The sequence below is a fragment of the Suricata suricatta genome, chromosome 17 (assembly GCF_006229205.1).
Source record: "Suricata suricatta isolate VVHF042 chromosome 17, meerkat_22Aug2017_6uvM2_HiC, whole genome shotgun sequence".
Lineage (NCBI taxonomy): Eukaryota > Metazoa > Chordata > Mammalia > Carnivora > Herpestidae > Suricata > Suricata suricatta.
This window is the reverse complement of record NC_043716.1, coordinates 990896-1010438: the sequence shown is the minus strand read 5'-3', so window position 1 is coordinate 1010438 and position 19543 is coordinate 990896. Positions and strand designations below refer to the sequence as shown.

At 55.1% G+C, this 19543-nt stretch overlaps 1 protein-coding gene across 2 annotated transcripts in view; it reads right to left on the bottom strand.

Annotated features, from left to right (window-relative positions):
- The window catches only part of NLRP1 (NLR family pyrin domain containing 1), a 32472-nt gene extending 14893 nt beyond the window's left edge, over positions 1–17579 (bottom strand). Inside the window, exons 1-6 of one of the 2 annotated variants that reach the window (XM_029927973.1) lie at positions 17394–17579; positions 16856–17183; positions 16048–16200; positions 13490–13696; positions 4323–5937; positions 2877–3047 (exon numbers count right to left, since the gene is read on the bottom strand). In XM_029927973.1, the coding sequence (XP_029783833.1) occupies positions 2877–3047; positions 4323–5937; positions 13490–13696; positions 16048–16200; positions 16856–17141 (2432 nt within the window). In that variant the 5' untranslated portion in view covers positions 17142–17183; positions 17394–17579. Of the gene's footprint in view, positions 1–2876; positions 3048–4322; positions 5938–13489; positions 13697–14945; positions 15102–16047; positions 16201–16855; positions 17184–17393 lie in introns of those variants that run through there. The other variant, XM_029927975.1, reaches the window with a different exon arrangement.
- Positions 17580–19543: the final 1964 nt, after the last annotated feature.

The window sequence follows — 19543 nt, the reverse complement described above, 5'->3', positions numbered from 1 at the left end:
GGCCTGTGTGTGGGCGCTCCGGCCTGTGTGTGGGCCGCCGGCTTGCGGGAGGCCTGCGCACCCCTGTCAGTATCTCCGTGCATGAAAACGGGCAACATTAAATAGCAAATCAGAAACGCCGTGAGCGGCTGAGGCAGAGACTGGGGAAGGGAAACAAAGGCTTCCTATCCTCCTGCCTTTAATGGCGCTTTCCCCTGATGTCTGAGCAAGGACTCAGCGTTTGCAAGCTGCTCAGCTGGTCCTGGGGGAGCTGGGAGGGGAGTGAGTTTAGAGCGGGCTGAGTTTGAGGAGCCTCCGGGGTACCTTGGAGGAGGGTTCGGGGTTTGGGTCTGGAGGTCTGGAGCTGCAGATGGACGCATGACAGGTGCCTGCAGGGGTGGGGGGGATGTGCTGGGGGCTCTGCTGAGGAGGGAGGAGCCTGAGGCAGGGCCTGGCTCTGCTTCCGTCAAAGCCCCCTTCCCACCCTGAAATCTCTTGATGTCCAAGATCTGCTGTCCCTTGTCTACCCCGCTTCCTTCTGACTTCCTCACCGGACGACCCCTGCCCTCCTGGGCTGTTCCCAGGCACGCCTCACATCTGGGGCCCTGCTTCCCAGATGGCCCGCCACCTCCCGCCGGCCACGTGTCCACGCCGGGCACATCTGATTTCCTGCCTGTTGCCATCCCTGTTTCCACCGGGCACGTTTCTGCCCCCAGGACCCATCTCAGCAGCAACAAACGTGTCTCTGCTGTGGCTTTACTCATCCCCGAATGATTCGCCGTTCAAGCTCTGCCGTGTGGACGCCCTCCTTCAACCCCACCTGCCTGGCCCCACGGAGGACCCCTGACTGCCCCTCCCCCGCCCCACGGAGGACTCCTGGCCTTGGACTGCAGTATGGAGGCCGAGGTCATGCGATCTGGGGCAGTGGAAAGGGCTGGAGAAGGGCATAGCCTTGGGCGCCGGACAGACATGGGTTCAGATCTGGCCTCTGCTGGCTCCCAGGTGAGGACCCGGGCAGGTTTCCTCCTCTCCACATTCACTGACCGGCGACAAGCATTTATCACACCTGCTGCGCAGGGTGGTTGCAAATGTCACAAGCGATAATGTGCGCCTTGTGCTCAGAACAGCGCCAGGCACACGACTGCCACCTGGAGGGCCGTTGCCGGGGACCCTTGCACTCCGCGCCCCTCCCTGACCTCAGTTCCCGCGCGGCCCTTCCCCCTCCCCTCCGTCCCAGGGAGGACCCGGCTCCCTCACGTCCTCTTGACTTCGTTTGGTGACTGCTCTCTGAGGTCCCCGGCCCCTCCTTGTCTCTGTGACGTGCTCGGCACGTCCTGCCGTCCTTGCCGACACCCCAGGTTTGATTCCAGCCCACGCTACGACAGCAGCAGCCAGTCACCCGTCAGGGCTCCGCTGCAGGGTCTCGGATAGTCTTGTGACCAACGGCGATGTGCTCTGCGCCCTTCCGTGTAGAGCCGAGGTTCCCAGGGAGGGGGTCGCATCGCCCGGCCCCATGCTGATTGTGCCTGGGGAAATCCCGTCCTCTGATGACACGACCCAGGAAGCCAGCGCCACGCGGATCCCGGCTCTCCTGATGACAGGTCGTGTGGGTGCTGTGCCCTCACTGGGTCCCGTCTCCGCTTCTAGCGGTGTAAAGTAGGCGCCTGGCTGGCTCCGTCAGCGGCGCGGGTGTCTTGATCTCGGGGGGTGAGTTGGGGCTCCACGTTGACTGTAGAGATTACTTATAAAAAATAAAATCTTAAAAGAAAATTGGGGCAAGTCAGTTGACCTCCCTGTACCTCGGTTCTTATGTGGAAGTGGAAATAATGTCCCCTGCTGTCCGATTATCACACGTTCTTTTCTGAAGGTCCAAGAAGACAGTGAGGGACATGAAATTCTCTGCCTTTGAGGGGCCCGTCGAAGACGAGTCCTCCCACCTGGGCGTGACGTGTGAGGCAGAGCCAGAGTTTCCGGGTCCCTTTCAAGGGCCTTCTCTGCCCAACGCAGCCGCTCTGGCTTGACCGGCTCTGGGAGGGCCACGGAAGGCGGGACACGGGCAGGACTTGCCTCCTTACTCTGCTGGCTCCACGTCCTCACTCAGTTCCTTCCTGCTCCTCCTCCTTCCATCTCGCCACGTTCTTTTCTCTGCTTCCCTTGGCATCTGGCTTGAAGTCCATGATCCATCATCGCCAACATCCTAAACGTGACCTTCCATCACACCCTTCCCCCTAACCCCAGACTCCGCCGTTTTCCTGCTTCCGAACCGGACACCCGCTCCCGCCGGAGTGAGGGGGCAGGCGGTGGTCGCCGTGAACCGTGGCCACCACTCTCTCGTGGGCCCCAGCAATGTCTGGGAGGCAGAAACTCCCCCTGGACAGTGCCCACTGCAGAACGGCACCTTCCCCGAACCTCCGACGGCCAAGCCTCAGGCCGAGCAGACACCTCAAGTCCTACTTCACAGAGAAAGATGGAGCCAGGAGATGGGAATCCCGTGGCCTCCCAGAGCCCAGCCTTGGTGCCTCCCTCCCTGTGTCCCCCTCCCGCCTCCCCCCACCCTCCTGATACAGTAGAGCAGCTGCTGTCGCCCTCCATGGCCGGTCTGTCTCGTCTGAGAAAAGGGAGACCAGTGCTTACTGCTCTCCTTGTGTCTTTCAGGATCAATTTCCAAATTCAAGGCTTTTCCTTCTTAAGTCTGAGCAAGTACACACACACACACACACACACACACACACACACACACTCCTTTCACTGCTCTTACATTTCACTCTGCCTTAATTCCTCCCTTTCTTCTTCACCCAAGTCTTCGCGCGGTCGGCTCATGGCACACAGCCCTAAGTGGAACTGTGCGTCCAGGGCCTCCTGCGCCCCGTTTCGGAGTGGGCGCAGGCCAGACTCACCGCACCGTCTCCAGGCGGCAGGAGGGGGCCTTCAGCGCCTCACAAAGGCTCTGGACTGCGGACGGGCTCAGGCAGTTTCCACTCAGGTCCAGCTCCTTCAGGTTTCCCGTGGCCCGCAGAGTGGAGAAGAGGACCCGCCAGCCGGCATCCGTGACCGGGGCCCAGCTGAGCCTGAGGGAGGGGACACGTGTGACCTGTGTGCGCGAGGCCTGCGCCCACAGCCCTGCACAACACACGGGGGCTCTGCCCCTCGAAGCACCGAAAGCAACAGACGGTGCCCTGCCCTGGACAGAGGGGTCCCCCCACCGGCTCCTCCGCCCCTGCTCCCTGCCCTGGGTGGGTCCTCACTCCCAGGCCTCCCCCACCACCCTCCAGTGTCCGCCAGGTCTCTGCGGGCAGGGGCAGATGTTTCTCATCTTTGTTTTATCTGCGGTGCCCAGCATGGGGCAGACAAGGGTCCGGGGAGCCTTCCTCCCTTCAGTGCAGACACACCTGTCTTCCTTCCGCACAGACAGTCCGGGGTCCCCGGGGCCCAGAACAGAGAGGAGGGTCGGGAGGAAGGGGCAGGGGCGGGGAGAGGCGGGCTGAGGATGACTCGTGGGGGGTGTTGTATGTGACCCTGTCTGTTGCTGCCCCGGGGTGGACAGCAGGGGCCCCTCTCCCCTTCCAAGGGCAGCCGGACCCCAGGGACGGTCCCCAGGAGGACGTGCCACCGCAGAGTGTCTCAGGACGGAGGATGATGGGTTTCATCCGGGAGCGTTAGAGCCGCCTCTGCCCCGTATAATTTCCACTCATTGACTGCAACCCTTAACCTGTGAGATCATGACCTGAGCTGAAATTGAGTCAGACGCTTAACTGACCGAGCCACCCAGGGGCCCCCTAAAATCAGTTCCTAGTAGATACTTATGGAATGAAGCATCTGCGGGTAGTCACACAGGCACTAAGCGGTCAGCACTGCGGGTGGTAGGAGCTCACGGCGAGGCTGGCTGGGGGCTGAGCGCTAGTGCCTCACTGGCTCTAAGAAGGAAGCCAGTTTTTCAGGGAGAAATAGACTCTCTTCCAGGCACACACGTTTTCAGGTGATGAGGGACATCTCAGGACCAATGTCATGGCCACCAGCCATCTCGGGGTTGGAGAGAGAGAAACAGGGACAGGTGGGCGGCGTGGAGGGGACCCCTGGCCGGCACAGGGGTGGAAGTGTGCCAGGAGAGAAGGTGGCCACCGTCACAGACAGGACAGGAAGCAGCAGTACGAGGGACCGAGCGGGCCGGCCCCCCGGTGCGGGCAGGCTGCCACCGAGGGTCTCGGGTGGACAGGGCATGGGGGCCAGATTTGCAGTTAGAAGCCACTGGCGGCCTCCGTTTTAGGTGCCAGGCTTGGCGAGGGGGATGGGGGTGGGGTGCGGGGAGGGACTGCGCGCCGGGGCGGGGGCGGGGGGGCACTCACAGAGCCGTGCCGGGGGGAACCCGCGCCTGGCCGCGCCGTCCACCCTCGTTCAGCTGAAGCCTCTCCACTTGGCAGCAGAACTTGACACAGAACGCCGAGGCGAGGAGCTCCAGGCCCGTCTGCGCGCACAGCCTCGCGCCGCGGAAGTGCGCCATCGCCTGCGTCAGGAACCCCTCGTCCTGGACCTCGTACACACAGCGCAGCAGCTGCAGGGAGCCTGGCTGCAGAGTGGGCGGCTGGCTCCGGACCTGGGCCTCCGCCCAGCGCAGGAGCTCCCGCCTCCGGGCCTCGCGCAGCCGGGCGGTGAAGACGCTCGCCAGGTCCCGCTCCCCCTGCTTGCTCAGGAGCCCGAAGAGGAAGCGCGTGGTGGGGGCCCCGAACAGGTCCGGATTCCCGTAGGCCTCCAGCAGGCTTTCGGTCCCCGCGACGCCGTCGGGGCGCCGACTCTGCTCCCCAGGGCCCCCCAGCACGCAGCACACGGCCGCAAACAGCTCCTGCAGGCACAGGTGCCGGAAGCCATAGCTCGGGGCGCAGGGGTGCTTCCGGAGAACGCCGGCCTTCACCAGAGTGGAGATGGTGGCCGGGTCCAGGCCGTGCTTCCGGAGGTCTCCCCAGCCGAAGAGGCTCTTCCCCCGCCAGATGCCCTGGGCGGCCAGAGAGCAGAGGGGGCTCAGCGCAGCCCCGAGCGGCTGGGCCGGCAGAGCCTGGGAAAGGTAGTGCAGGCAGAGCGCAGTGGCGGTCCGGGGCGCCAGCTCAGGCTCTCGTCCCCGCTCCATCTGCCGCTTCAGGCACGTGCAGGCCATCCAGGCGGCCAAGGGCACCAGGCACATGGACAAGAGCGCTTGGTTCGATTCCACCAAACTAAAGGCTCTAACCGCTTGGCTTTCGTTCTGGAAATAAGCGTGGAAGTATTCCTTCCTGGTGGACTCGGAGAACCCCAGGACCTCCACCCACCGAGGCTGCTGCAGAGAGGAGGTGAGCTTGCGCAGCGCGGTGGTCCGTGCTGTGACCAGCAGAGACGCCCTTGGAAGCAGACGTCTCCCCAGCAAGCCGTCCAGCAGGGCACGCACTGGCTGCCGCTGGCCCATGGACCTCCACTCCTCCAGCACCCACTTGGGCTCCCCCAGATCGTCGAGGATGAGGAGCAGGTGTTCCGGCTGGGATAGGATGTGCCCTACAGGAACCCCAGGGCTAGCCCGGCCCTGAGCGATGAGGTCGCTGAGGCTGGTGGCCTCTGACCGGTACAGCTCTCTGCAGTTGACATAGACGACATGTCGGAAGCGGTCCGTGAACAGCAGGCCTTCCTCCCAGGCTCTCTGCACCCACCGGGCCATCGTCGACTTCCCGACGCCGGCGTCCCCGAGCAGCACGACCGTGTGGGGCTCTTCCTGGGCACCCGGGACTGGGCCAAACAAGTCTTTGACCTCAATCAGATGTCCCTGCTTCTCCACTGTCCCGTGGTGCCAGCTGCCCTTGGCCAGGGACTCATGGCCTCTGGGGTGCGCTCTGTGTAGAAGCAGCAGCTGTGTGAATTCGGGGTGTAAATCGTCATCTTGCCACCGCTGTGCAGGGCTGGGCCTCTCTGTCTTCTGGTGCTGATTTCTCTCTCTGAGTCCTACAGAAGGGAGGGAAAGGTGGGCGTAAAGGTATAGAGTAGATCTGTCCCTGTGTTCGTTCTTTCACTGGTTCATTCATTCACTCAACAACTTTCAGGACCCCTTCCGGGCCACCTGCTGTGCTCTATCCAAGGGATCCTCTTGGCCGTGATGTCCCCAGGGGCAGAATAAGAGATCAGCCTTGGCTGTTGAGGACGCCTTCCATCTTCGCTGACACTGACCTCAGGAGATGGAGCGGCATGGGGAATCGGTGGAGCCTTTCCTGGACTCAGAACTGCCCCCCCCATATCTACCCACAGATGATGGCCTTTCCCAGCCAGCACCAGCTCGCAGAGTCTGCACGAGATAAATCCTCCATCAACCCAAAAGCTAGAGGAAATGTGAGAAAACAAGAAAGATGACACCAGCAAAGGAACACAATACTGTTCCAGCAATCGATGCTCCAGAAGGGAGGTCTGTCAATTGCCAAAGATGTCAAAATATTCCTTTCGTGGAGCTCAGCAAGCCAGATGAGAACACAGACAGACAGCCCCGTGACAGGAAAGTCATACACGAACGAAACGAGAAGTTCAAAGAGAGACTGACTCCTGAAAGAGAAACAAGTGGAGATCCCTGAGCTGAAGAATACAACGAATGAAATGAAGAGAACATGCACTGAAGAGCGTCACTAACACATGTGATCAAGCAGGAGAAGGAACCTGTCAACTTGGAGGCAGGTCATCTGTGACTCTGCAGCCAGAGAAGAAATGAGAATAAAGCATAAAAAAGAGTCAAGACACCGACAAGCACAGTGATATTTGCATTCTGGGAGTCCCAGAAGGAGCAGAGAGAGAGAAAGGGACAGAAAGCTTATAATTAAAGAAATAATGGTTAAAAATTTCTCATAGCTGGAGAAAGACATGGAGATCCAGATACATGAGGCTCATAGGTCCCAGGACAGATTCCATTCAAAGAGGATTTCCCTATCCACATTATAATACAGCTGTAAAAAAAAAAAATCAAAGTCAGAGGGAATTTTGAAAGAAGCAAGAAAAAAAAATGACTCCTCACATACAAGGGAACTCGAAAAGGCCGTCCGCGGATTTCTCAGCAGAAACTTTGCAGGCCCAGGTGGAGTGGGCTGATTGATCCACTTATTCAAAGTGTTGAAAGAAATACATTGCCAACAAAAACCACTTGACCCGACCAGGGGGTCCTTCAGGAAGGGGAGAGGGAGGGATACTTTCCTATAGAAACAAAAAGCTCATCACTACTAGACCTGATTTATGAGAAATACTAAAGGGAGTTTTTCCGGCTGAAATGAGAAGATGCTAATTAGTCATCGGAAAATGCACGAACGTATAACTCACTGGTGAAAGTCAGTGTGTAGTGAAATTCAGGATACTCTCGATACTGTAATGGTGGGGTGTGATCCACTGAACTCTGATAGAAAGGCTAGAAGACAATATCTAGTTACGATAATTTTTAATGGGTGCACAATATTAAAAAATGTAAATCATGACATCAAAACCAAAATGAATGTGTGTGTGGAAGTAAAAGGTAGATTTTTTATGTGATCAAAATGAAATTGTTATCACCTTAAAATAGACTGCTCTAGCAATAAGATGTTTTATGTAAGCCTCATGGTAGCCACAAAGAGAAAACCTACTGTAGACACATGAAGGATAAAGAGAAAGGAATGAAAACACACCTCTATGGGAATTCATCAGATCACCAAGGAAGACAGAAAAATAATAAGAAAAGAATTAAGGAACAGCAAAGCAGCCAGAGAACAATGAACAAGATGGCAATAGCAAGTCCTTACCTATCGGAAATTATTTTATTTTTTTGAGAGAAAGAGAGAGTGCAAGCAAGGGAGGGGGCAGAGGGAGAGAGAGAGATAGAGGGGGAGGGGGAGAGAAGAGTGAGAGAGGGAGAGAGAGAGTCCTAAGCAGGCTCCACGCTGATTATGGAGCTAAGCGTGGAGTCTGATGGGGGGCTCAGTCCCATGACCCTGGGATCGTGACCTGAGCTGAAATCAAGAGTCAGAATTTGACTGGTGGCAGAATGTATGTTCTTCTCAAACGCACACAGAACAGAACATTTTCCAGGGTAGTTGATAAAGAAGCCTCAACCATTTGAGCCACCCAGGTGCTCTGATAATCTCTTTAAATGTACATGGATTAAATTCTTCTATCAGAAGACATAGGCTGAATGGATTAAAATTTTAAAAGTGGGGGCACTTGGGTGCCTCACTCAGTTAAGCATGTTAAGCATCTGACTTCGGTTCAGGTCATGATCTTATGGTTCATGGATTTGAGCCCCGTGTCAGGTTCTGTGCTGACAGCTCAGAACCTGGAGCCTGCTTCAGATTCTGTGCCTCCCTGTCTCTCTAACTTTCCCCTGCTCACCCTCTGTCTCTCTCAAAAATAAATAAACATTTAAAATAGTGCTTTAAAATAAAAAAAAAAAAACCAGGGATTCATGGCTAGCTCAATTGGAGGAGCATGTGACTCTTGATCTCGGGGTCATGAGTTCAAGGCCCACGTTGGGTGTACAGATTCCTTCAAGGTAAAATCTTAAAACAAAAAAACAGAAACAAGACCCAACTGTCTGCTGTCTAAAAGAGACTCATTTCAGCTTTCTGGAACATTTAGGCTGAAGTGAAGGAATAGAAAAAGATGTTCCGCACAAATGGAAATCAAAAGACAATAGAAGTAGTTATAGTAGACACAACAGACTTCAGGTCAAAAACTGTAATAAGAGAACAAGAAGGTTGTCATATAGTGACAATGGGGTCAATTCATTAGGACAGTAAGACGCCTAAATTTGTCGAGAAAATATTAGCAGATGTGTCGGCAGGAAGAAAATAGGAGCTTCTCATACCCCACTGTCAACAATGGAGATGCGATCCAGACAGAAAGTCAGTAAGGAAACACTGGACTTGAACCACACGTCAGACCTCATGGAACAGACACGCTGGACACAGAGAACATTCCATCCAAACGCACACAGAACGTTCTCCAGGGTAGTCGATAAAGAAGCCAGTTAAACTGAAGTCGCATCAAGTATTTTTTCCAACTGTGGTGTATGAGACTTGAAATCATTCACAGCAGGAAACTGGGAAAACTTACAAAGAAGTGGAAATTAAGCAACCGTCTCAGACAATTAATAGGTTAAAAGAACAAATTAAAAGAGAAGTAAAGATATGCTTTGAGACAAATGAAAATGGAAACACGGCATCCCAAGCATCTAGAACGCAGCGAGAGCTGTTCGAAGAAGGACTATATGGTGATGTGTGCGAACATTAAGAAAAAGGCAAGATTTCAAGTAAGCTTTACACTCAAGGAACCAGAAAAAGAAGAACAAATGAGGTCCAAGTTAGCGGAAGGAAGGGAATCACAAAGATCAGAGAAGAAATAAAGGAGAGAGATTTTGAAAAACGAAAGACAAGTAAACTTAAAGCTGATTAAAAAAAATAAAGTCAACAAACCTTTAGTAAGATTAAGGGGGGAAAAAAGAGAAAGGACTCAAATAAATAAAATCAGAAAAGGGAGACATTACATCTGAAATTGCAGAGCGACAAAGGCCCATGAGAGGAACCACCATACACCAACTAACCGGACGCCCTGGAAGAAAGGCTATATCCCAGCCCACTAAGCCGGAACCACAAAGGAATAGGAAGTCTGCACAGATCCATTAACTCGTCAGACTGAATCAGTAGTTAAGAATCTTCCAACCAGGAGCACCCAGAACAAATGTATTCCCCGGTGGATTCTACAAAATATTTAAAGAATTAAATGGAAGAGGAGGTAACCATGACTCCAGTCCCGTGAGGAGGCGAGCCTTGGCCTGATGGCAGGCTAGGCGACGACACTCCAAGAAGAGAGAACCGCAGGCCGGTAGCCCCGACGAACACAGATGCAGAAACCCTCTACAAACTACTAGCATGCCAAGTTCAACAGCTCACTGAAGGCATCATATGCCACCACCGAGGGGACTTGCGTCTGGGATGCCAGGGTGGCTCCACACAGGCAATTCAACAAAAGGGATACACCGCAGTCACAGAATCCAGGATAAAAATGATACGACCATGTCCACAGATGCGGAAAAAGCACTTGAGAAAATTCAACTTTTTCTTTTTTCATGCTGAAACCTCTCAACCAACTGGGCGTAGCAGGAGCATGTCCCGACACGGTCGAGGGCAGACAGGAAAGCTGGTAGCTGACCTCAGACTCAATGCTGAAGGCTGAAAGCTTTTCTTCCCAGACCAGGAACAAGACAGTGATGCCCACTCTCACCACGTCTGTTCCACAGAGTCCCAGAAGTCCCCGGGAGAGCAGGCAGGCAGGCAAGCAAAACAAGGAAAAGGGGCCCAAATCATTAAGAAAGAAGTAAGATGTCTCTGTTTGCAGGTGGCATAATCTTACATAGAGAAAGCTCTCAAGACTCCACCAAAACCTGCTAGAGTCGATAAAAGAATTTAGTAAACTTGCAGGATACAAAATCAACAAAATCAGCATAAATCAATAAAATCAACAAAATGTCGACTGCATTTTTATACACTAACAATGAACTATCTGAAAGAGATATTAAGATAGCATCAATGGGGCGCCTGGGGGGCTCAGTCGGTTGAGCATCTGACTTTGGCTCAGATCATGATCTCACAGTTTGTGGGTTTGAGCCCCGCATCGGGCTCTGTGCTGACGGCTAGCTCAGAGCCTGGAGCCTGCTTCTGATTCTGTAACTCCTTCTCTCTCTAACCCTCCCCTGCTCGCACATTCTCTTTCTGTCTCTCAAAAGTAAATAAAAAAACATAAAAACATAAAAAAGAAATATTGTTAAGATAGCATCAAAAAACAATAAATAAGACACTTTGGGATCAATTTAGCCATGGAGGTGAAAGCCTGTACCCAGGAAACATAAAGTACTGATAAAAGAAATGGAAGAAGACACAAATAAATGAGAAGATTGGATTTCCTGCATTAGAAGAATTAATATTGTTAAAAAGTCCATAAGACCCAAAGCAATCAGCAAATTCAGTGTAATTCCCATCAAATTTCCAGTGGCATTTTTCAAGCACATGAAAAAGCCCAATCATAAAATTCTTATGGAATCACAAAAACCTCATAGCCAAAGCAATTTGAGAAGAAAAAAAAAGTTGGAATTACCACACTTCCTGATTTCAAACACTCTCACAAAGCTACAATAATCAAAACAGTATGGTATTGGCATAAAAAAAAGACACATAGATCAACAGAACAGAATTGAAAGAAACCAACCCACACATGTATGGTCAGTGAAATCTGACAAGGGGGCCGAGATACTCAATGAAGAGGCCACCTCTTCAATACGTGATGTTGGAAAACTGGATATCTATGTGCAAAAGAATGAAACTGGACCCCTACCTTACATCACATAAATTAACACAAAATGGGTTGCAATCTTAAATGTAACATCTGAAACCATAAAACCCCTGGGAGAAAATATGGGGGAGAAAGTCCTTGACGTTGGTCTTGATAATTTTTGGATATGACACCACAAATGCAAGAAATAGAAGAAAATACAAAAGCGGGACTGTACCAAACTACAAAGCTTCTTCACAGTAGAGGAAATGATCAGTAAAATGAAAAGGCAACCTATGAAATGGAGGAGAATATTTATAAACGATATATCAGGTAAGGGAATTACTATGAAACATATATAAAGAACTCCTACAACTCAACAGCAAAAACTAAACAAAACAACCCAAATAACGTGATGAAAAAATGAGCAAAAGACCCAAATAGACATTTTTTCCCAAAGAGGATGTACGAAGAACCAATGGGTACACAAAGAGGTACGCAAACATCACTAACTCTCAGGGAAATGCACATCAAATAGCACCTCAGACCTCTCTGGAAGACGATCATCAAACAGACAAGAGATAACCCGTGTTGGTGAGGTTGTGGAGAAAAGGAACCCCTCGTGTTCCATTGGTGGGGATGTAAGTTGGTGCAGCGTCCGTGGAAATCAGTATGGAGCTTTCTCAAAAAGTTAAAACTATGATCCAGTAAATTTCACATCTGAGTATGCACCCAGAGGAAACAAAACTGGTATCTTGAGGAGATGTCTGCACCCCCAGGTTCACTGCAGCATTGTTTACCACAGCCCACGGCGTGGCAATCAGCCCAGGCGTCCTCTGGCTGACAGGTGAATAAAGAAGGTGTGGCATAGAGGGACAGTGGACTGTTTCTCAGCCATAAGAAGCAGGAAATTCCGTCATTCGTGACGTGAGTCTGGAGGGCATTACGCTTAGCGAAACGAGCCAGGCAGAGAAAGACAAATCTTGCGTAGTATCACCGCCATGTGGGATGTGAAAAGAGATTCAAATTCATGAAAACAGAGAGCGGAGGGCTGCAGGCCGGGGCTGGGTGTGCGGGAAATGGGGAGACGTCGGTCCGAGGGCACAAACTCTCACTTACGAAATGACCAAGTTCTGAGGGTCTAATGTAGGCATGGTGACCGGAGTCAAGCCTGCTGTGCTCCATACTGGAGGTGTGGGGAGAGACTAGATTTTAAGTGTCCTCACCACACACTCACGGATGTGACGGCTGCGGTGGTGGTGATCACTTCACAGTGGGTGGGCATATCAAATCATCACTTTGTACACTTTACATACAGGTCGATTTGCCAATTATACCCTAATAAAGCTGGAGGGGAAAACCCCACAGAATTTAGAATCAGAAAAACAATGTATTTCCCTTGATTTGGTCTTTTCTACTGAGTAACAGATATTATGCAACCCTATTATAGTTCCCCTTTTGCCCTGGTTGCTAGGATGCTCAAAATCAATTAATAATTAATTATTTGCAAACAATTAGCCCTCATGGCTTTCATATTTGCTTTTCTCTTGTAAGGTTTTTGCATTTGTATGTTTCTGTAAAATGTCCTCTCTCCCTCCCTTCCTTTTCCTTCTTTCCTTCCTTTCCTGAACAGAAGGCAGTATAACTAATTAAGTTATACTAATTAAGTCCATCCATCCCCTTGGAGTCCAGGCACACACATTTCAGGACGGAAATCCACAATTCGGTCCTACTTGGGTGCACAAAGAATCCTTTGAACTTAACACCTCCTGGTTTCAAAGGGGGCATCTCCTACCATTAGGGGCTGGTCTCGGGGGACCGCTTGGCAGTGGTGTCAGGAAACCGTGAGCCTGTGACTGTCCCTGCTGCCCAGATGGCAGAGGGAGCGTGATGTGGAGTAACAGGCGTGGACTGTGGCTTCAGACAGAAGGACAAGGACTGAATTCCACCTGACTTCCAGTAACCCCGAAACTCTACCCTCTGAGCAGAGCCCTTCTCATCTCTGGGACAGGGTGACAATGACCTGGTCTCACGAGGGAGGGGCTGTGACACCTGCACGGACAGAGGGGAAGCGCCAGGCTCAGGGCCTGAGCTGTTTCCTCCACTGGCCAACACATCTGGAAGCAGTGCCTTAGCTGCCTGAGGGACCCCCGCAGAGCGGGGGGGCCCGGGCTCAGCCGGCCTCTGCCCCCGCCCGCCCTGTGCCCGCGGCTCTGCAGGGCCTCACCTGCCTGGCGGTCCCCGCTCAGTTCATCCCGAGGCCATGCAGCAGCCTCCGGAGCCTCCTGCCCTCCGGGCTCTGGGTTGAGCAGAGGTGGGGACTCCCAGTGCCCCAGCACCGCCGTGGACGTCGGAGCACTGGGTGACTCCTGGAGTGGCGACTCTTGGTCTGGGGAGCTAGGATGCGCTTGGAAAAGGGGCCAGGAAGGGTCTCCTGGGGGGAGAGACAGGAAGGAAATTGCCGTTTACCGAGTACCCATTTAATGTCAGGCCCCTACGTTCTGAGCTCTCACTGCGATCCTCGGGGTGGGTGTTGGTAATCGGAGGTTTAAAATCACAAAGGTGGGGGGTGTCCGGGGGGCTCAGTCGGTTAAACATCCAACTTCAGCTCAGGTCATGACCTCACAGTTCGTGGGTTCGAGCCTTGCGTCAGGCTCTGTGCTGACAGCTGGGAGCCTGGAGCCGCTTCGGATTCTGTGTCTCCCTCTCTCTCTGCCCCTCCCCTGCTTGCACTGTCTCTCTCTCTTTCTCTCTCAGAAGTAAATAAACATTAAAAAATTTGAAAAAAATCATAAAGGTGAAAAAAGAAAAATACCTTGCCGTTTAGCATTACCTACTATTTTCCCCATCCCCCAACCATCTCTGGGCATCTGCCCATCTGACATCCCATAAACATGGAATTACGTGCTGTATGATCATTTCTTTGGCCTCTTCCACTTCCTGTGTTTTCAAGGGTCTCCATGTCATGGTTTTATCAGTGCTTCATTCTTTCATTGAAAAGTAATCTCTGTGTCTACGTGGACTATATTTTGTTTGTCCGTTCATCAGTTCACACACAGTTGGGTTGTTGGTATTTTCTAGCTCTTATGAATACTCGTTTGACGAACATTCACGTACAAGATTTTGTGTGAAGACAGGTTTTCGTTTCTCTTGGGAGTGGGTGAGTGGGTGAGGTCTTTGTGGGGGGGATGGGTGATGAAGATGTTCTAAAACGGGGGCGATGGTTATATAACTCTATACTAAAAAGCCATTGAATTATCCACTTTAAATAGGTGAATTATATCTCAGTAAAACTATTACCAAAAAGAATCATTAAGGTGGAAAACTCAATTTTATTCTCTTAGTAGCTGGTCTGAAACTTCCTTCTGGTGAAAATTTGTATTAGGTAGAGACACTTAAAAAAATTTTTTTTTAGTGTTTATTTATTTTTGAGAGTGAGAGAGAGAATGAGTGAGGTGAGGGACAGAGAGAGAGAGGGAAACACAGAATCCGAAGCAGGCTCCAGGCTCTGAGCTGCCAGCACAGAGCTCGACATGGGGCTCAAATCCATGAACTGAGAGATCATGACCTGAGCGGAAGTTGGAGGCTCAACCGACTGAGCCCCCCAGGCACCCCAAGGTAGGGAGATTTTGCTAAGCCACTTGAGGAGGGGCGAATGCCTCATTTCAGGGACAAGTACTTACTGAGTGTCATCTGAAGCCGGGAGCACATGTTGGGGCCGGGCGGAATTGCTCCATGTCATAGTCGTCACACGGGGTGAACCAGTGGGACTGGGTGACACATGGGGGGTGGCCAGGGAGAGGGATCCTGACGGGGGCAGTGGAGGGGGACTTGTGGGGGGGTGTGAGCGGTCTGGCCCCCTCCCCCACAACAGGGTCTGCACTGCACACTCACAGTTCTGTGCGGAGGGGAGGAGTCACAGAGGCTTCGATTCTGTAGTGTGGGGCGGGGCTGGAGGGGACATGAGCAGCATGAGGCTCAGAAGGGGAAGGAGGGACGTGGGGGGATGAAGTGACCTGCTCCAGTCCACAGCAAGCCGGGAGGGCAGGGGATGCCTGGCTGGTGGAGCTGGAGCTGGAGCTCGGGGAGCACGGGGAAGGGAAGGCGGAGGAGGGAGGAGCTTAGCAGGGAGGACTTGCCCGGAGCGGCAGCAGGAAGGGCTGGCTCCGGGTCCCAGCCCTGGCTCTGTCTGCCAGCGCCGTGTGGGTGCGGACCAGCCCTCCTGCCCTGGGCTGCGGGGCCCTCCAAGCCGGGATGAGAAGGGGAAGGGACAGGCTGTGGTTAGTTCTGTGGCCGGGTGACTCAGGATGGTGGAGGCCGACAAGAGACATCAGGACAGGGAACTACGGGGGTCTGAGGAGCAAGCCTGCCCTCCTCCCGGGGTTCACCTGGAGGGAGGAGACCTCCCCAGAAGTCTCTGGAACACCCTGACCCCAAGGACCTCTGGAGTCCACCGAGATAACGAAGTGAGCTATGCCCCGGCGAGGGCCGAGTCGAACGTGGTGCCCGCTGCCTGCCCCGCCTGGGTCTCACATCCTCCTCTCTCCCTTCAGAGGGGGTGTCATCTCCGTGCTGGAAGCTTCCAGAAGATCCCCTCTAGGCCTCTGCCGGCACCATCTCGGCCTGGCTCTTGGATCCTCCTCCTTCCTTCTCCTTTCTGCCCCCGCCCCCGCCCCCCACCCCACGCAGACACCGTTTCACCAGGGCGGAGCCTCCCCCCACGCAGATACAGGTTCCCCAGGGCGGAGCCCCTGCCCCCCTGCCGGGGCGCACTGCCGGCCTTACCCCTCCTCCACATGTGCGTGGCTGTGTCCAACTGGGGTCTCGGATTCCCTCCCTCTGGGCCCTGCAGGCACCGCAGCACCTCGGTGGAGGTGGGCCGGCTGGGGGACGGTGCGGAGGGGGCGCTCGGGGAGCAGGGGATGGAGGAAGAGAAAGCTGTGGGACCGGGACAGAGGTGGGAGCCTGTCACTGGGAGCGGTGGGGGCCGGGGGGGGGGGGGGGCCCCCCCCCCCCCTCCCCCCTCCCCGCTTCTGGTCTCAGACAGGAGAGGCCGGAAGATGCCCAGTAGCCTCCCCGGAGGCTCATGGACAGTGATGTCCTGATGGACGTGGTCCTGCTCCGTACGGGGCTCGGACCCTCTGCCCCCTGCACCTCGTCAGGTGGCAGCCGCCGAGCCCCTGACAGCAGCAGACACTATGTATCGCGCTCCCACCAGGTGCTGGGCTCTGCGCCAAATGTTTCACATGGGTCGTTTCTTTAACCCTCGCGCAGAGTAGGGAGGCAAGCTTTTACGCCCCCATTTTGCAGAGGGGTAACAGAGGCAGAGAGCAGGGAAGGGGCTGCCCGAGTCCCGAGTCTGCGCTCACAGCGAGCCAGGCAAGCGCCTGGGGGCTGGGCGCGACAGCCTGTCCTTCCTGTCACACCCGCGTGGACACGCGGGGCGCCAGCCTCTTCCCTCCAGGCGCTTCGAGGACCCCGTGGGGGTCCCGAGTCGCTACCCAGAGGAAGGGCTGGTGGGGGGGAGGGGCGGGGGGGGCCCAGGGGCAGGAGACGGGGGGGGGGGGGGGGGGAGAGGGCGGTCTGCACGCACCTGACATCAGTGCCTCCTCCACCCGGGCCTCGGCACAGAGCCGGCTCAGCCCCATCTGCTCCCAGGTGTGGAGGGCCAGGTCCCAGGCCTGCTGCTCCCCATACTGGGCCACCAGGCGCGAGGCCACCTCCACGTGGCCCTCCCCCTCCGGCGGGGCCGGGGCGGCACGGGAGGGGCCGCAGGGCTGTTTCTCCGGGAGCCTGAGTCGAAGCTGGAACTCCTGCAGCTCCTCGGTCCTCATCATCGACAGGTACCAGGCCAGCCGCCGCTCCACCTGGCGGGCCATGGGCGCCCCGTGAGGGCCCGCAGGCCGTCCCTGGAGCTGGGGCTGGCGGTGGGGCGGACAGGTGTCAGGCAGGTGAGACGGCCTCGGCCTGGCTGCCCCGGGGAGGCTCTGACTCAGGGTGAACTCCTATTCATCACTGAGAACCCCGTGGTGCAAGCCCCAGGGCATCGGTTGGGGTGGGGAGGAGAAGGGAGGGGGAGGAGGTGCTCAGAGGGGCCCCGAGACCCCGGAGGGACCGGCTGGGCCACTCACCCTTCTGTGTCCTGCAGGGTCCTTGCCTGAGCCTCCACAGGCAGTGGGGGGCGGGGGGGCGGTAGAGCAGAGGTGTGCTTCTGGAGCCTCCGGCTGAGCTCAGAGCCTCGTGGGGCCCACCTGGCCCTGGGACACCGACCACCCGATGGCCACTGGGGAGAGCAGCCGTAGAAGGAAGCTACCCGCTACCCGGAGGAAAGGAGGTGCCCGGTGGGGGGCGGGGCGGGGCTGGGGCGGGGCCACATGCAGGGGACGGGGGAGGGGCAGGGGCGCAGACCCACGCCAAGTCCATCAGGTGGGGTCCCGTGTGAGTCTCAGGGGCAGCTCCTAATGGAAATGCTCCCCCTAGGTTCTGGAGGCTTCCTGAGCCCCTCGGGCCATCCTGGCAGAGTGGAGGGTCGTGCGTGGGGCTGGCGCTCAGCCAGGAGACCTTCCACCCGAAAGCGGAACAGGCCCGGTCCCATCACCACAAAGCCAGGCCCCTGGGGTAGGGACAGAGGCCTTCTTCCTCTTGGTGGGATTGGCACAAGTCAGGGACTCTCTGACTCTGTTGTAACACATTCTGGAGATGCCTGGGGACCTTCTGCCTGCCGCACACCCCCCTCACCGCCCCCTGCGGAGCTGGTTCATTCCCCCAGCCTCAGTTTGCTCATATGTTGAATGGGACAGCAGAGGTTTGCCCAGAGGCTCAATTTAAGCAAAAGCTCTTAGTAACCTTAATATCTGTTTAATGAATATTAGTGTTCTTTTTTTATAAGGGCCAGTAACCACACTGGAGGGCATTCCAATAGCCAGGGGATGGGGGGTGCGGCCCAGGTGGGATATTGGGGGTTTCTGAGCCCTCTACGGGGGCCCCAAGACCCTGGCCTGGAGACAGACACCAATGACAGCAACTGCTTTCAGTACGAGCTCCGGGGACCCCAGTGGGGGGGTCCTGCAGCCATCGACCTCTGGCACTGCCCACTGGGCTCGGCCCCAGTGCGGGGTCAGGTGTGAACGGGTGCCCAGGCCACCCACCCTCCTGCCTGGTTTGGTGACACCTCAGAGGCCCCTTGGCCCGTTCGGGGTTTGCTGTTTACTTTACTTAGCGGTTTATCATCGAGACTCAGGAGCAGCGTGGTGGGAGGCAGTGGAGGCCGGTGCCTCCCGGGTCCGCGAGCTCGGGGCCAGGCCCTCTCCGGACCGCCCCGCGCAGCGCTCCACGGACACCTGTCCTCCGGCCCTGCCTCGGCCGTGGGGTGACCGGAGTCCACCCTGAAGGCCCCGGCACGCAGCCACCTGTTGCCTCGTTAGTATACAGAGTGAGTCCCGAGGGTTTCAGGAGCTGCGTGCCAGGAACTGGGGACAAAACCCAAACGTTCATTTCTTGTCTCACGAGGCGGTTGGCTCCTCGGGTTTCAGGGAACGAGGGACACCCGGGGTCTTGGAGGCCAGGACCAGGCAGAGAGAGACGGACAGAGCAGGGCCACAGCAGAGACATGCGCTTCCCCAGCGCACGAGCTGGTCACCCTCTGCGCTGCCCAGGGACCTGTCCCCACCTCTCCTGGGCGTCTGAGCAGGGGTGTCGGCTTTGGCGCCCCGAGGCTGTCAGACACAGGGTGCGGGAGTCCTGCAATCAGTAAGTTGTTGAACTTGTCATTTTGCATTTCGGGCATGTCAAGGGGGCGTGCTCAGGCACATGGGAGGTCAGAGGTCAGCTAGAGGGGGGCCAGGTCTGCAGAATTCGGAGAAGAACACGGGCTTTGCCCTTAGCAGTTCTGGGATCTTGGCCAAATCACTGGACTTGTTGGCCCTCAGTATTATCATCTGTAAAATGGAGGGAGTGATGTCTGCTTCATAAGGAATCAAACTGAATAATGCCAATGAATGTGCTATGCTGGGCTCTAGTAGGTGCTTCAGTAAGTCCATCGACTCACGCCTCCTCCCCTTTTTTATTTCATCTGCCAAAATCCTGCTCATTGTCTTAAATGTTTATTAATTTTTGAGAGAGAGAGAGAGAGAGAGACAGACAGACAGAGTGTAAGCAGAGGAGGGGCGGAGAGAGGGAGACACAGATCCAAACCAGGCTCCAGGCTCTGAGCTGTCAGCAAAGAGTCTGACGCGGGGCTTGAGCCCATGAACTGTGAGATCATGACTTGAGCCGAAGTCAG